The sequence below is a fragment of the Phaenicophaeus curvirostris genome, chromosome 21, assembly GCF_032191515.1.
Source record: "Phaenicophaeus curvirostris isolate KB17595 chromosome 21, BPBGC_Pcur_1.0, whole genome shotgun sequence".
Lineage (NCBI taxonomy): Eukaryota > Metazoa > Chordata > Aves > Cuculiformes > Cuculidae > Phaenicophaeus > Phaenicophaeus curvirostris.
Window position 1 is genome coordinate 10249020 of NC_091412.1, and position 15356 is coordinate 10264375.

The following is a 15356-nucleotide window of genomic DNA, read 5'->3' on the forward strand; positions in this document are numbered from 1 at the left end:
CCCAGTTCTTCTCCTGGCTTCCAGCCTGGAGCAAGAAGCAAGTGTTTGGGAAGTAAAATCATGGAATCCTGGAATGATTTGGGTCAGGAGGGACCTTAAAGCCCATCCAGTCTCACCCCCTGCCACGGGCAGGGACACCTCTCACTGATGTGGCTTGGAGCAACCTGAAGGTGTTCCTGCACATAGTAGGTGATGGAACTGGATGGGCTTTGAGGTCCCTTCCAACCCCAGCCATCCCATGATTTTATGATCTGAGGGTTCTGGTGGACACGGAGTTAACTGTGAGCCAAGGGACTGAGCACAGGCTGTTTAGAGAGGTTGTGGAGTCACCATCCTTGGAGACATTCAAAGAACAGATCACAGTCTTGGTCAACTGTGTGTCAGTAGCCCAGCTTGACCAAGGTCCCTTCCCCAGGACTCCACCACCCTCTGCAAGAGGCTTGAAGGAACTATGTGCCCCAGGAGTTCAATTACCCCAGTCAATATTTGGTCAGGGCTTTCACCACCTCAGCTCAGTTTAACCATGCACTTAAGTTCAAGTGCCCCTAAGGCGTACCCGTACTTCACCTCCCTTCCCCACTCACCCAGCGCTCTTGGGGCTCTCCAGGTGCTTTGAAAAGCCAGTTTTCATCGCCAAATTTAAGAGGTGCTGAGGTGGGGAGGCCCTGGCCCAGGTTGCCCAGAGCAGTGGTGGCTGCCCCATCCCTGTTCAAGGCCAGGTTGGATGGGTTCTGGGGTCCCTTCCAACCCAAACCATTGTGTATGAAACAGCCCTGATGAGGGGCACAAACAGGCAAGGGAACAGGAACATTGTCCAGGAAACCAAGCTGTGATCACATGCTGCAGTGCAGAGATGAGCGATGCTGTCAGAAAACACACACAGAAAGCCTCTGCGATGTCATTAGCTCAGAGGGTTCGTCAAGAGAAGCCCACAGCACAAGCAAAGAGCTGATAAGCTCTGAAAACACTGCAACACTCCGCTGGCGCCAGATCTGATCCATAAACACGTTTTTGTTGGGGTTTACTCACCTCCTGGGCACTCACCAGCCTGCCGCATGCTCCAGAAGGAAGCGTGTAGGACACCGAGGACACCAATCACAAACACAAGCTAATTGCACAGGGCAATGAAACAAAAGAGGACACCAGAGGCCTCGGATGAACAAAGATATTAAAGATTCAGGGTTGCATCACCTCATGGATGCCTACTCGCAGCAGACAGAACACATCAGAGATCCAGAAGAGCACACACAGGCACAGAGCAGTGATGCCCTCTGTGCAATTCTCTCATGGATCAGCACTCTGCCCTCACGGTGTCATGGAGGGAGGGAGGACCCCCCCTTCACTGAAATGAAGCCCCAAAAGTTTGCTGGGCCCTTGCTTGCACACAGGCTACGCTATCACAAAACACAAGAGCCCCTTAGTGGTGTCACAGGGTTTATTATCCTGTCTGTACAGTCCTCGGTAGACGCAGCTTAGATGATTCCAATCTGGAAAGAAGCACAGCACGTTAAAAGAGACGTTGCAGCGGCAGAAAGGCACAACTTCCACCAAAGACACCGTTGCCAAGGCAGCATCTCCCTGGGATTCCTGTCTTCCAAAGAGACTTCTTCCTGCCAGGCCTGTGAGTGCCTCTCACAGCTGCTTTACAGATCTGCTCCAGGATGATCCCTGCGCTAAACTACAGCCCCATTCCGCTGCTCTTGTACCACCCCTGCCTCTCGTCCACCTCAGCCACATCCAGGACTAAACTACCTACTGCTTCTGAGGCCACCAGGACGAACACTGTCCCAGCCCAGAAGCTGCAGGACGGCTGCTGCATCCTCCCTGCCAATACTCTGGAGCTTTTAGTAACAGAACAGGTTGGAAGGAATATTTAAAGGTCATGCAGTCCAACCACTGCAGTGAGCGGGGTCATCTTTAACTGGATCAGGTTGCACAAAGCCCCATCCAACCTAATCTTGAATGTTTCCAGGCATGGGGCAGCGTGGGCCAGGGTTTCACCACCCTCAGCGTGAAAAATTTCTTCCCATTCTCTAGCCTAAACTTTTCCTCTTTCAGTTCAAAACCATTACTCCTCAACCCATTGCTACAGGCCCTGCTAAAAAGTTTTTCCCTGTTGTTCTTATCAGTTCCCTTTGAGTATCTGAAGTCCTGTGGAGCGGAGCCCTTCCTGAAACAGCTGAGGAACAGCAGCGATTCTCTCCCAGCAACTTTTCCCAACCAACCTCAGGATTTCCCAGGCAGAATCGCATTTTGCTGGACAATGTGGCTTGGCTTCTGAACACTTGGAGCCTGTCTAACAACAAGGACGCTCCACAGAAGTGCTGCTGTGCTAGAAACACCTGTACCTCACCTGTACCCCAGGAAGAACAACCGAGTGCCAGAGATACAAGACAATGTGAGCCGCAAAGCTTCAAACATTTCTCACCTTGTTGGCTACATCCAGTGCATCGTAATCTGGAGCCAGTCGGACATAAGCCTTCTTCTCCCCATCAGGCCTAGAGTGGAGAAGGAGGCATCAGTACAGAGGCACACAACTTCTCCCACCCGCTCCACGTTCCTGCTATAGCAGCGTGCATCAGTGGTTCCTTTGGAAACATCACTTTACTCAGTGGTAAAAAATGTTTACATCACTTGCACGAGACTCCCTGCATGTTAGAAGAGCTCCCTGATGAGGCCGACCCTCTGGGCTGCCAACATTTCCCGCTTCCACTAAGGTGTCTGCAGTCACAAGTTGCATTTCTCAAAACTTTAACACTGAAAACACTACAAAGCTTAATCCCACACTCCCTGGGGGCACTCAAAGCCGCAGACACTCACATTTGTTCTTATTTTCTGCTAAAAGCGGCTCTGGAAGCACCTCATACCCAACCAGAGGCCTATGCTCCCCGCTTCTCACCTAATCAATGTGTTGACCTTGGCCACATCGATATCATAGAGCTTCTTGACAGCCTGTTTGATCTGGTGCTTGTTTGCCTTGACATCGACAATGAAAACCAGGGTGTTGTTATCCTCAATCTTCTTCATTGCCGACTCTGTGGTCAGAGGGAACTTGATAATGGCGTAATGGTCCAGCCTGCAGGAGAGTGACCATGTGGTTAACAGGCCAGCAGATGCTGTCTCTGCACTTCAGAGGCTTTCAGGTACCACCTAAGAAAGCTTGGGGTGCATCAGTCACCAAATTAAAGTTCTAATCACAAACTCTCAGGCTTTGGTCGCTTAAAATCATCATCACCTGCACCCCAAATTCCCACCATCCTGGCACCAAGTGTGTGCGCAGCTCCCAGGGGCAGCACATCGGCACGGTGTCCCGCAGGTCCCCACACCTCCTCAAACGTGGGGCTGCCCCCACCCCACAAGCCCTGCAGCAGGGCACGGCCCAACAGCCCGCACATACTTGTTTCTCCGTGGGGCGCTCTTCCGAGGGTACTTGGGCTGCCGCCGGAGTCGCAGGGTCTTGGGCCTGCGGAAGGTGGGCGACGTGCGGATCTTCTTCTTCTTGTGACTGTGCACCCCCTTCAGGACGGCCTTCTTGGCCTTCAGCGCCTTAGCCTTTGCCTCTGTCTTCGGAGGCACCGCTGCAAGGACAGCTCAGTCAGCACAACCATGGTCTGCAGAACTGGTACATGCTCCCCTGCCTGCCCCAACGGACCACGGCTTCCCCAGTCAATGAACAGGACCCCTCCAAGCAATCCACACTCCCTGATCCAACCAATGCCAACCCCAGAATGCCCAACATCCTCCCTCACCCCCCAAAAAAGCAGTCTCTCACCTCACCAAAAGGCAGGGACACTCATTTCCGCCCTCAAATCCCTCACTTCCTTGGAGTCATGGAATAGTTTAGGTTGGAAGAGGCCTCAAAAGCCCACTCAGTTCCAACTCCTGCCATGGGCAGGGACACCTCCCACTGGATCCAGTTGCTCCAAGCCCCATCCAACTTGGCCTTGGACACCTCCAGGGATGGGGCAGCCACCCCTGCTCTGGGCAACCTGGGCCAGGGCCTCCCCACGCTCATTGTGAAGAATTTCTTTCTAATGTCTCATCTAAATCTTCCCCCTCCAATTTAAAGCCATTTCCCCATGTCCTATCACTCCAGGCCCTTGTAGAAAGTCCCACTCCAGCTTTCCTGGATCCCCTTTCAGTGCTGGAAGCTGCTTTAAGGTCTCCTTGGAGCCTTCTTGTCTCCAGGCTGAACAACCCCTTCTCTCTCAGCCTGTCCTCATAACAGAGGTGCTCCAGCCCCCGATCATCTCCCCCCTCAGAGGGCTCTCTAGGCACCTCACCCTCTCAGGGAACCGGGCCGGGCCCCCTCGTGCAGGCCTCTCCCGCCACCCCCACGCGCCTGGGAGCCCAGCACCGTCTCGCCACCCCCGTACACCGCTCAGCCCGGCTCCCCGCTATCCCCCCGCACCCTAAACGCTGCCTCTCCACGATCCCAGCCCGCACGCCCAGGCCCCGCCGCCCCCGGCCCTCACCCTCCTTCTTCGCCTTCGGCGCCATCTTGGCCAGGCGGAGGCCGAAAGGGGCCGCCCGCGCCCCGCCGCACGGGCTTATAGCGCCAAATCCCGCGAGATCTCCGCCCCCAACTCTCGCGATACCAGCGGGAGCGGTAGTCCTTGCGAGCAGCCTCATCTGCGCATGCGCAGAGTGGTCGCGCACCGCGGGGCCTCATGGGAGTTGTAGTCCCGCCGCACACCCCCGCCCCGCTGCCCCGCGGGGGAACCGGGAGGAGCCCCGGTGGGGGGTGGTTACCGGGTCCTGTCGTGTCGGTAGCAAAGCGATGGTCCAGCCCCGGGAGAAACGGCGTCCTGGCCACTCCCCCGTGCCTGGAGGAGTGGCTAAGAGGCTGGTTTCTCCCCGGGCTGGGCGGGCGGCGCTGCCGGCACCGGGAGGTTCGCGGTAACGGGGACACGGGGACCAGTGGGACAGCGGGATGAGATGATGGGACACGGGGACAGGGATGTGGGGACCAGTGGGGCACCAGGATGAGATGATGGGACATGGGGACAGGGATATGGGGACAGGGACACCGGGATAAGATGATGGGGCTTGGGGACAGGGATATGGGGACCAGTGGGACACAGGGACAGGGATATGGGGACCAGTGGGGCACTGGGATGAGACGGTGGGGCTTGGGGACAGGGATATGGGGACCAGTGGGACACGGGGATGAGATGGTGGGACATGGGGACAGGGACACGGGGACCAGTGGGACATGGGGATGGGCGTGCATGGGGACAATGGGATGCAGGGACAAGTGGGGATGTGGGGACCAGTGGGACACAGAGATGGGGTGGTGGGACATGGGGACAGGGACGCGGGGACCAATGGGACACAGGGATGGATGTGCATGGGGATGATGGGATGCAGGGACAGGGACAAGTGGGGATGTGGGGACTGGTCGACGTGGAGATGGGATGGAGGGACACAGGGACAGGCACACAGAGACCGGTGGGACACAGGGGTGAGATGGTGGGACCTGGGAACGGGGACACTCAGGGACACGGGGACTGTGGGAGACAGGGACAGGCACACAAGGAACGTGGGGACCAGCGGGACATGGGGAGGAGATGACAGGTAGGGACATGGGGAAGAATGGGATGTGGGGACATGAGGACCAGGGGGACACAGCGATGGCTGTGTGCTGTCCTGAGCTTGGGATGTGGGGACAGCGGAGACACGGGGACAGCGGAGACAGGGGGACATTGGCACCCTGGTGAGCAGCGGCGTGGGGATGGCTGGGACATGGGGACAGCCACACTCGGGAATCTCGGGGTGCCTGGGATGCAGGGACAAGCAGGGACGTGGGGACAGTCGTATCCCAGGGATATGGAGCCAGCTGGACGCCGGGACAGCCGTATTCCAGGATGCTGTGCGTGGGGACACCTGGGGCGCGGGGACCTCCATGCTCCCTTTGTCCCCAGGGCTCGAGGTGACCCTTGGTCCGTCCCCGCTCCCTCCGGCCACCTGGGCGACCTGGTGGGACGATGAACGTGCTGGCTCCGGTCCGCAGGGACAGGGTCATCGGCGACCTGCCCCCGGTGAGCCAAGGGGACGAGGGCGGCCAGGGCTGGGGGGGGGGACCTGGCTGAGCCCCGAGGTCCCAGCGGGGTCCCCCTTTTGTGTCCCCAACAGTGTTTTCGGAAGGAGGCCGCCCTGCACGCACGCCCCACCTTCCACGCCAGCGTGGCCAGCGCCTGCCAGGAGCAGCGGACGGGCACCGTGGGGTGAGCTGGGGCGACGGGGGGACCCCCACCCTGCAGCTAGGGGGGGGACAGGGGTCCCCAAGCCGGTGACGGGGGTCCCCAAGCCCCACCAGCCCCAGTTGGGGGTCCGCGTGCCGCGTGGCCGCCGGCGCTGAGCGCTGAGCCCTGCGTCACGGCGCAGGAATGCAGCACGGGGGGGACATGGGGGGGACACGGGGGGGTCCAGGCTGAGCTGCAGCTGGTGGCGAAGTGGGAAAGTTGGATTGTGGGGCACTGCGGGACACGGGGGGCTGTGGGGTGACACCCCCTCACCCCATGGAGTCGCCTCCCTGTGGGGCTGGTTGTGGGGGGGAGGCAAACAGGGACCCCCCCCGCCACACTGAGCGGCCGCGCGTCCCCCTGCCCTGCAGCTTCAAGATCTCCAAGATCATCGTGGTGGGCGACCTCTCGGTGGGGAAGACCTGCTTGATCAACCGGTAACGGGACCGCCCCCAACCTCCAGAGAGGGGGGGGCAAGGGGAGAGACCCCCCCAAAAAGAAAAGGGGAGTGATGCCTTGGGCTGAGCCTGGCTCCGGCTGGACTCCGGCGCTCGGCACCCCTGGGATGGGGGGCAGCGAGCCCCAGGGAGGGGACGTGGTGGGGTTGGGGGCTGCTGACACCCATGTCCCCCCCCCAGCTTCTGCAAGGACACCTTCGACAAGAACTACAAGGCGACCATCGGGGTGGATTTCGAGATGGAGCGTTTCGAGGTGCTGGGGGTGCCCTTCAGCCTGCAGCTGTGAGTAGGGACTGGACCCCTCCCCGCACGCCCCCGCGGGGCCACCCCGTCACCTTCCGCCTCCCCCCAGGTGGGACACGGCAGGTCAGGAGCGCTTCAAGTGCATCGCCTCCACCTACTACCGGGGAGCACAAGGTGAGGTCCCCACCGCGTCCCCCCTCACCAGTCGTCCCTGTCACCGTGTCACCCCCCTGTTCCTTCCTCAGCCATCGTCATCGTCTTCGATGTCAACGACGTGGCGTCCCTGGAGCACACACGGTGGGTGACGCGCGGCCAAGGTGGGACCAGGGATGAGTGCGTGGGGAGGTGGGAGGGGGTGGAGAGAGGGGAGACAGACAGGAGGACACCCAAGGGTGCGAGGGAGTGGGCAGTGCCTGGCCGGGAGCCACCAGCCAGTGACAGTGACAGTGGCCCTTAGAACCATAGAATCATGGAATCACCAGGTTGGAAAAGACCCTCTGGGTCATCGAGTCCAACCATTCCCATCAATCACTAACCCATGTCCCTCAGCGCCTCGTCCACCCGGCCCTTAAACCCCTCCAGGGAAGGGGACTCAACCCCCTCCCTGGGCAGCCTCTGCCAGGGACCAATCACCCTTTCTGTGAAATTTTTTTCCTAATGTCCAGCCTGACCCTCCCCTGGTGGAGCTTGAGGCCATTCCCTCTCGTCCTGTCCCCTGGCCCTTGGGAGAAGAGCCCAGCTCCCTCCTCTCCACAACCTCCTTTCAGGGAGTTGCAGAGAGCAATGAGGTCTCCCCTCAGCCTCCTCTTCTCCAGGCTAAACCCCCCCAGCTCTCTCAACTATTCCTCATAAGGCTGGAGAACATCTCCAGCCCCCTCACCAGCTTCGTTGCTCTTCTCTGGACTCGCTCCAGAGCCTCAACATCCTTCTTGTGGTGAGGGCCCAGAACTGACCCCAGGATTCGAGAAGCGGCCTCCCCAGGGCCGAGTCCAGAGGGAGAAGAACCTCCCTGGCCCTGCTGGTCACGCCGTGTCTGATATGATCCAAGATACCATTGTCCTTCTCGGCCACCTTGCAGGCAGTGGCTGGCTGACGCCCTGAAGGAGAACGACCCATCCAACGTCATCCTCTTCTTGGTGGGCTCCAAGAAGGACCTGAGCGTGAGTGCGTCCCCCTTCCCACGGGGCCCCAGCTCGGTGGGGGCGTCCTCATCACCCACCCCCCAACCTGGCTCGGTTGCAGACGCCGGCGCAGTACAGCCTGATGGAGAAAGACGCTCTCAAGGTGGCCCAGGAGATGCAAGCGGAGTACTGGGCCGTCTCCTCGCTCACCGGTGGGTCCCCGGCTGGCCAGGGGGACGCGGACCCCGACACGCGGCCGGACGAGGGGTCACTGAGGGGCTCTCCTCCTCCGGGGCAGGGGAGAACGTGCGGGATTTCTTCTTCCGCGTGGCAGCGCTCACCTTCGAGAGCAGCGTCCTGGCCGAGCTGGAGCGCAGCGGCGCCCGCAAGATCGGCGACACCGTGCGTGAGTAGCCCCGGGCGGCCCCGCGCGGGCGCCCCCCGATACCCCCCCGCACCCCCAAATCCTACTCCCTGTGTCCCCGCAGGGATCAGCGGCAACGAGAGCGACTTGTACCTGCCGGCAGCCCGCAAGAAACCCAAGTGCTGCCAGTGAGCCCGCTGCGCTCCCGGCTCCGCACCAAAGAGGGGTGGCCCTGGCTGGCCCCGAGAAGCCACCCCCAGCCCCCTTGTCCCCCCACTGGGGTGGGCAGGAGCACCCAGGTGGCTCCCTTAGCTATGCAAACCCAGGCGCCGCTCGCAGGAGATGCCCCCGGGCTCCTGTTTTTCTTAATAAAACCTTTTTATATGCTTTTTAAGAAAGGCTTGGGGCTCCTCTGCCCCCCAGCGCAGCCCCCCCAGGCTCAGGGGCGGCATCTCTGGGAAGCGAGAAGCAAACGGAGCGGTGGGTGTCCTGGGCATCCTTGCCCCCCAGAGCCAGCAGTCCTGCGCCCTCGGAGAGGCTGTGGGGGGGACAAGCGGGGTGCTAGCCCCCCAACATCAGTCCCAGCCCAGCTGGTGGTGGTCGAAGCGGGGCTGCAGGTGTGGGGGGACGCAGTGAGCGCACTTGTAGCGCTCCCGGATCCACCGCGCGCCCTCGCTGTCCTCGATGCAGATGGCAGCGACGCCTGCGGGACGCGGGGCGAGGGGCTCAGCGCCGCCCGGCACGGGGACGCTGCTGCCCCCCAGGGTGCCCCGGCAGACACCCCCTCCTACCTGCCACGACCCCCCCGAGCCGCTCCACCAGCTGGATGGCCGCTCGCATGGTGCCCCCGGTTTCCACCCACTGGTCCACGAGGAGGACGCGCAGCCCTGCGAGGGGGCACAGGCTGAGCACCCGCTGCCCGCGCCGGCACCCCCAGCCCCGCCATCCCAGCCCCAGCGTGGCTCACCCGGTGAGATGACATCGGTGCGGACCTCCATCACCTTCTCTCGGCCCGAGTAGTCGGTGTAGGGCTGGGTCACCGTCTGCACGCAGAGGTGTCCGGCTTTCCGGATGGCCAGGAAGCCTTTGCGCAGCGTGGCGGCTGCGGCAGCACCTGGAGGGGGGCACGGCACCCTCAGAGCTGGGCTCTTCTCCCAAGGGACAGGGGACGCGAGGGAATGGCCTCAAGCTCCACCAGGGGAGGGTCAGGCTGGACATTAGGAAAAAATTTTTCATGGAAAGGGTGATTGGTCCCTGTCAGAGGCTGCCCAGGGAGGGGGTTGAGTCCCCTTCCCTGGAGGGGTTTAAGGGACGGGTGGACGAGGCGCTGAGGGACATGGGTTAGTGATTGATGGGAATGGTTGGACTCGATGATCCGGTGGGTCCTTTCCAATCTAGTGGTTCTGTGACCCCGTGGGGATGAGGGACGGGGACCCTGTGCTCGCTCGCACCCCTGCTCACCCAGGATGAAGCCCATGGCGTCGATGCCGGCCACCATGTCGATGGGGTCGCCCTGGAAGGGCTGCAGCAGCTCGGCCACGCAGTCCTGCAAGCCCTGGGGAGACATCGGGGGGGGCTGGGTACCCACACCCCATCGCAGGCACCCGGGGGGCACGGCCGGCGCCCCCACAGCCCCGCGGAGCCACGGCCCAGCCGGGCACCCCCTTCAGCGCTGGGTACTTGCGGGTGGCAGTAGAGGCGCGAGGGGTCGAGCCAGGCGTAGTTGGGACCCTTGACGTTGGGGGCCATGAGCGCCAGGTACCAGCCCTTCTCCCGGGCGGCGGGGACGTGGCTCAGGTCCATGCGCGGGGCTCCTCGTGGGTCGCTGCACCCCAACACGCGGGCACCCTGGGGTCCCTGGGCACCCGCGTCGGCTCCGTACGTGGGTGCCGGCGACGCGGCCGAGCCGAGCGGGACGGTCACGGGGAGCGTCACCGACAGCGACAGCTGAGCCGGGGCAGCCCCCGCGGTGCTGGGCACCTGCCAGCGCCCTCGGCCAGCAGCGCCCGCGGCTGGTGCCAGGCGGGTGCCCTGCCAGCATGACCCCGTGGGCTCTGCTACCCCAACCGGGCTGGGTTTGCACCCCGCGTTGGGTGTCCTCAGCACCCAATGGAGCCGAGGAGCCGCACGGTGCCCTCGGTGCCCCGTGGGGGGATGCGTCAGCAAGCTGAGGTGGTGCTGAGGGGGCAGCCTCGTGGTCCCGGGCAGCGCCAGGGACTTGGGAGGCTGAGCACGTCCCCGTCAGGGTGTGCGGGCACCGTCCTGCCCTGCCAAGAGAAAGATTCCTCGGCTGCCCATGTCCGTGCCTGGGTTGTCAATGGGCTCCCTGGAAGGGGAGGCAGCCAAGGGAGCGAGACCTTGGGCACCGCAGGGCGTCCCTGGGATGGGACATGGGGAGCGTTCATGGGACAGGGACGAGGACTACAGGGAGCATCCGTGGGGTGGGATGTGGGGCTGCAGGGAGCACCTGTGGGATGGGGACACGGCGCTGCAGGGAGCATACATGGGATGGAGCAAGGAGCTGCAGGGAGCACCCAGAGGATTTGGGGCATGGAGCTGCAGGGAGCAGCCGTAGGATGGAGAAATGGAGCTGCAGGGAGCATCTGTAGGATGGAGAAATGGAGCTGCTGGGAGCACCTGTGGGATGAGGATATGGAGCTGCAGGGAACATTCTTGGGATAGAGAAATGGAGCTGCAGGAGCATCCATGGGATGAAGAAAGGAGATGCAGGGAGCACCTGTGGGATGGGAATGTGGAGCTGTAGGGAACATCCGTGGGATGGAGAAATGGAGCTGCAGGAGGCATCCACGGGATGGGGACACGGAGCTGCAGAGAGCACCCGTGGGATGGAGAAAGTTGTTGCTGGGAGCACCTGTGGGATTGAGAAATGGAGCTGCAGGGAGCACCCACAGGATTTGGGACACGGAGCTGCAGGGAGCACCTGTGGGATGGAGAAAGGAGCTGCAGGGAACATCCATGCGACAGAGATCTAGAGCTGCAGGGAGCATCCATGGGATGGGGATGTGGAGCTGCAGGGAGCACCCAAAGGATTGGGGACATGGAGCTGCAGGGAGCACCTGTGGGAAATGGACATGGAGCTGCAGGGAACATCCATGGGATGGAGAAACGGAGCTGCAGGAGGCATCCACGGGATGGGGACACGGAGCTGCAGGGACCATCCATGGGCCGGGGATGTGGAGCTGTAGGGAGCATCCATGGGCCGGGGATGTGGAGCTGCAGGGAGCATCCACGGGCTGGGGATGAGGAGCTGTAGGGAGCATCCACGGGCTGGGGCCGCGGTCCCGGAGCCTCCCCTGCCGGCGGGGCGGCCCCCCCGTCCCCGTCCCGTCCCGGGGCCGCTCGGAGCCGCCGGGGGGGTCGCTCCGCGCTATAAAGCGGCTCCGCGGCTCGGGCAGCGCCTCGCCATGGGCGTCCCGGGGCTGCTCGGCCGCCGCCTCCTCCTCCTCCTCCTCCTCCTCCTCCTGCTGCTGCTGGTGCTGGTGGCAGCGGCCCCGGGCACCGGAGCGGCCCCTCCGGAGCGACCCCGCGCCCGCCGCGGCCTCACCTACCCCGGGACGCTGTGGTGCGGGGCCGGCAGCAACGCGGACGCCTACGAGCAGCTGGGTAAGGGGCTGCCTGGCCCCGGCATCCATCCCCATCCCACCCCACCCCATCCCCATCACACCCCATCCCACCCCATCCCCATCACACCCCATCCCCATCACACCACATCCCATCCCCATCCCATCCCAGCTGGGTAAGGGGCTGCCTGGCCCCGGCATCCATCCCCATCCCACCCCATCCCATCCCCATCCCCATCCCATCCCCATCACACCCCATCACACCTCATCCCATCCCCATCACACCCCATCACACCTCATCCCATCCCCATCACACCCCATCCCATCCCCATCCCCATCCCATCCCATCCCCATCACACCACATCCCCATCCCCATCCCATCCCCATCCCCATTCCCATCCCCATTCCAATTCCCATCCCCATCCCCATCCCCATCCCCATCCCCTCCCCAGCCTGGTGCTTCTCCATCCCCTTCCTTTCCCAGCCCGATGCTACCCCTTCCCACCCCATCCGATGCCATTCCACCCCATCCCATCCCCATTCCACACTGTCTTACTTCATCCCATCCTCTCCCCTCCCCAAACCCAGTGCTGCCCCATCCTATCCCATCCCATCCCATCCCATCCCATCCCATCCCATCCCATCCCATCCCATCCCATCCCATCCCATCCCCAGCCCGCTGCGTCTCCCCTCCGCTCCAGCCCCGTTCCAGTCCCCGTTCCTACTCTAGTTCAGTCCCAGTCTGTCCCAGTGCAGTCCCAGCCCACCGGGTCGTCTCTGTGAAGTCCCCGTCACAGGGCTGGTCCAACCTGGTCCCATCCTGGTGCTGGTCCAGTCTTGATTCACTCTCCGTCCCCAGTCTGGTCCCTAGTCCATCCTGCTCCTGTTGTCATCCCCATCCCAGTCCTAGTTCACACAAGTCCAACCTGGTCCAGTCCCCATCCCTGTCCTGATCCCAGACTGGTCCTTCTCTTGGACCTGGTCCAGTCCTGGTTCCCATCCTGATCCCAGCCCAGCATCCATCTCATCCCCACCGTGCTGCTGATGCAGCCCAGGTCCAGTCCGATCCCAGTCCTCTCTCAGTTCGATCTATTCTAATCCCAGCTCAGCTCAGCCCCAATCCAGCCCCGATCCCAACCCCAATCCAACCCCGATCCCAGCCCCAATCCCAGCCCCAATCCAACCCCGATCCCAGCCCCAATCCCAACCCCAATCCAACCCTGATCCCAGCCCCAATCCCAGCCCCAATCCAACCCCGATCCCAGCCCCAATCCCAACCCCAATCCAACCCCGATCCCAGCCCCAATCCCAGCCCCAATCCAACTCCGATCCCAGCCCCGATCCCAACCCCAATCCAACCCCGATTCCAGCCCCAATCCCAACCCCAATCCAACTCCGATCCCAGCCCCATCCAGCCACGATCCCAAGCCAAATCCAGCCCCGATCCCAGCCCCATCCCGCGCCGCGCGGTGCCCCCAGCCCTGCCCGCAGCCCGTGCCTGCCCTGCAGGAGAGCACCGTGACACGGATCGGTGCTGCCGGGACCACGACCACTGCCAGCACGTCATCCACCCCTTCACCTCGCGCTACGGGTACCGCAACCTGCGCTGGCACACCATCAGCCACTGCGACTGCGACCGCAGGTGAGCGCCCCGCCATCCCTCCCTCCTAGGAGAGGAGGGGATCCAGCCCCCCAGGAGCCCCCGCTGAGCCCCGTCGCCCCTTGGCAGGTTGAGGGATTGCCTGCGGCGCGTCAACGACACGGCCTCGCGCGTGGTGGGTCAGGCTTTCTTCAACGTCATCCAAGTGCCCTGCTTCGAGTTCACCTACAAGGAGGAGTGCGTGGAGCCCTACCTCTACGTCTGGTGAGTGCCCTCCGCCGCGGGGAACCCCCCCAGCCAGCCCCGCTGGGGCTCAGCTCGCCCCGAGCCTCATAGAATCACAGAATCACCAGGTTGGAAAGGACCCACCGGATCATAGAGTCCAACCATTCCTATCAAACATTAAACCACGTCCCTCAGCGCCTCGTCCACCCATCCCATAAACCCCTCCAGGGAAGGGGACTCAACCCCCTCCCTGGGCAGCCTCTGCCAGGGACCAATGACCCTTTCCATGAAAAATTTTTTCCTAATTTTTTCCTCCTCGCTCTCTGCAGGTGCAAGGCGTACAACACGGTGGCCGTCGCGGTGCCCAGGGAGCCGGTGCTCTACGAGTTCGGCGGGGAGCTGATCGACAGGGCGGCGAGGCCCGTGGGGGTCCCTCTGAGCCCCCCAGCGGAGCAGCACGCGCCTTCCCACCCCAAAGCAGCCAAGAAAGAGAGGAAGGGGAAGAAGAAAGATAAGAAAAAGAAGGAGAAAAGTGTGGAAAAGAAGGGCCTTGCCAGAAATTGGGAGCTGAGCCATCCTGCAGCCGTGGGGCAGGACCCACAGGTCCTGCCGTTGGCCAACGCCGTCCTGAGTGATGCGCCAGCGCGGGAGGGCTTGGGCAGGGACCCAGACCCCCCTGCCAGCGGGAAGAGGAGGAGGAAGGAGAGGAGCAGAAAGAAGAGGCTGAAAAGCAAAGCTGAGGCAGAGCCCGCGGGAGCCCCGCGGCCCTGACTCCCGCCCCGCACAAGGGTTTGGCTGCGCAATAAAGCTGGGTGTTCGAGCAGACGGCGTGGCAGCGTCTCCGTGGAGAATCCCAGGGTTAATCCGACTTGTGGGGCTGTGGTTGGGAGCACCCAGGAGCCGGGGGTGGGTAGTGAGGGGGTCTGAGCTGTTCCTCATCGCTCCCACCACCTCCCAGGGCACCGGGGAGGGTGAGTCGCTGCTCTGGCTGGGGACACGGCTTCTGTCCCCAGGCCAGCACGGGGCACAGCCCCGATTTTAGCTCCTCTGCCACAGATGGTTGAGCTCCAGCTCCCCGGGGTGGATTTCTCTGGAGGATCAAGTTAATGAACGGCACCATATGGGCTCTCTTCCACTTAACCTGCTGCCTTTTCCCAGGCTGGGAGAAGCACAGGGCTCCCACAGCACCACGGATCCTCAGATCCTTCTCCAGCCCCCAGCCAGGGCAGCTCCAGGAGGAGCAGCAGCCTCATCCCTGCACTAAGGCTCCTCAAATGCCACACAAGAGCTCTTTGGAGTGGGACAATGGCTTTTCCAGGCCTGGGACAAAGGCAGAGGCAGCACTCAATTCCACAATCAGAAAACGCTGGAGCAGCAAGTGCTGACCCCTGCAAACCCCACTGAGAAGCTGCCCTGCAGTCCCATATCCCTGAAATAAGAGAAGCACCAGGACCCAGTGGGGGGAAATACCTTGCGGCAGCCACGGTGTCACCGCAGGAAGCACAGAACACAGGGCAGC

The 15356-nt window shown here is 62.3% G+C and overlaps 4 protein-coding genes and 2 non-coding genes across 6 annotated transcripts; 2 read left to right on the forward strand and 4 right to left on the reverse strand.

The window, feature by feature from the left end:
• Positions 1-1421: 1421 nt before the first annotated feature.
• Positions 1422-4593, reverse strand: RPL23A (ribosomal protein L23a). Its single transcript, XM_069874064.1, has 5 exons — positions 4476-4593; positions 3398-3578; positions 2900-3076; positions 2429-2498; positions 1422-1487 (listed from the first exon to the last, which is right to left on the reverse strand). The coding sequence occupies exons 1-5, from the start codon at positions 4498-4500 to the stop codon at positions 1473-1475; spliced, it is 468 nt and encodes a 155-aa protein (XP_069730165.1). The 5' UTR covers positions 4501-4593; the 3' UTR covers positions 1422-1472.
• LOC138729852 (small nucleolar RNA SNORD42) lies at positions 2574-2640 on the reverse strand. The gene has a single exon (XR_011338973.1). It is a non-coding gene; the product is annotated as a small nucleolar RNA SNORD42 (small nucleolar RNA).
• LOC138729841 (small nucleolar RNA Z17) lies at positions 3165-3242 on the reverse strand. Its single transcript, XR_011338962.1, has one exon. It is a non-coding gene; the product is annotated as a small nucleolar RNA Z17 (small nucleolar RNA).
• Positions 4594-4826: 233 nt separating the features above from the next.
• Positions 4827-8758, forward strand: RAB34 (RAB34, member RAS oncogene family). The gene is made up of 11 exons (XM_069874172.1): positions 4827-4892; positions 5925-6041; positions 6136-6227; positions 6617-6682; positions 6884-6985; positions 7056-7120; positions 7192-7243; positions 8025-8106; positions 8189-8279; positions 8366-8473; positions 8556-8758. The coding sequence occupies exons 2-11, from the start codon at positions 5988-5990 to the stop codon at positions 8621-8623; spliced, it is 780 nt and encodes a 259-aa protein (XP_069730273.1). The 5' UTR covers positions 4827-4892; positions 5925-5987; the 3' UTR covers positions 8624-8758.
• Positions 8759-8794: 36 nt separating this feature from the next.
• On the reverse strand, positions 8795-10327 carry LOC138729718 (adenine phosphoribosyltransferase-like). Its single transcript, XM_069874176.1, has 5 exons — positions 10112-10327; positions 9893-9986; positions 9399-9545; positions 9223-9318; positions 8795-9134 (listed from the first exon to the last, which is right to left on the reverse strand). The coding sequence occupies exons 1-5, from the start codon at positions 10232-10234 to the stop codon at positions 9007-9009; spliced, it is 588 nt and encodes a 195-aa protein (XP_069730277.1). The 5' UTR covers positions 10235-10327; the 3' UTR covers positions 8795-9006.
• A 1529-nt stretch (positions 10328-11856) lies between these two features.
• On the forward strand, positions 11857-14608 carry PROCA1 (protein interacting with cyclin A1). The gene is made up of 4 exons (XM_069874368.1): positions 11857-12055; positions 13522-13654; positions 13742-13876; positions 14167-14608. Exons 1-4 carry the CDS (start codon positions 11857-11859, stop codon positions 14606-14608), a joined length of 909 nt encoding a protein of 302 aa, XP_069730469.1.
• The last annotated feature ends 748 nt before the right edge of the window (positions 14609-15356 follow it).

What these genes read in the sequence shown, in the direction of transcription:
- RPL23A (XM_069874064.1), bottom strand. Translation starts at nt 4,500, where the DNA reads ATGGCGCCGAAGGCGAAGAAGGAGG. An exon ending in GCCGAAGGCGAAGAAGGAGG is followed by an intron (nt 3,579 to 4,475) that starts GTGAGGGCCGGG and finishes CTGTCCTTGCAG; the next exon opens with CGGTGCCTCCGAAGACAGAG. An exon ending in AGCGCCCCACGGAGAAACAA is followed by an intron (nt 3,077 to 3,397) that starts GTATGTGCGGGC and finishes ACTCTCCTGCAG; the next exon opens with GCTGGACCATTACGCCATTA.
- RAB34 (XM_069874172.1), top strand. Translation starts at nt 5,988, where the DNA reads ATGAACGTGCTGGCTCCGGTCCGCAGGGACAGGGTCATCGGCGACCTG. An exon ending in TCATCGGCGACCTGCCCCCG is followed by an intron (nt 6,042 to 6,135) that starts GTGAGCCAAGGG and finishes TGTCCCCAACAG; the next exon opens with TGTTTTCGGAAGGAGGCCGC. An exon ending in GGCCGTCTCCTCGCTCACCG is followed by an intron (nt 8,280 to 8,365) that starts GTGGGTCCCCGG and finishes CCTCCGGGGCAG; the next exon opens with GGGAGAACGTGCGGGATTTC.
- LOC138729718 (XM_069874176.1), bottom strand. Translation starts at nt 10,234, where the DNA reads ATGGACCTGAGCCACGTCCCCGCCGCCCGGGAGAAGGGCTGGTACCTG. An exon ending in CGCCATGGGCTTCATCCTGG is followed by an intron (nt 9,546 to 9,892) that starts GTGAGCAGGGGT and finishes GCCCCCCTCCAG; the next exon opens with GTGCTGCCGCAGCCGCCACG. An exon ending in GCTCGGGGGGGTCGTGGCAG is followed by an intron (nt 9,135 to 9,222) that starts GTAGGAGGGGGT and finishes CGCGTCCCGCAG; the next exon opens with GCGTCGCTGCCATCTGCATC.
- PROCA1 (XM_069874368.1), top strand. Translation starts at nt 11,857, where the DNA reads ATGGGCGTCCCGGGGCTGCTCGGCCGCCGCCTCCTCCTCCTCCTCCTC. An exon ending in GGACGCCTACGAGCAGCTGG is followed by an intron (nt 12,056 to 13,521) that starts GTAAGGGGCTGC and finishes CCTGCCCTGCAG; the next exon opens with GAGAGCACCGTGACACGGAT. An exon ending in GAGCCCTACCTCTACGTCTG is followed by an intron (nt 13,877 to 14,166) that starts GTGAGTGCCCTC and finishes CGCTCTCTGCAG; the next exon opens with GTGCAAGGCGTACAACACGG.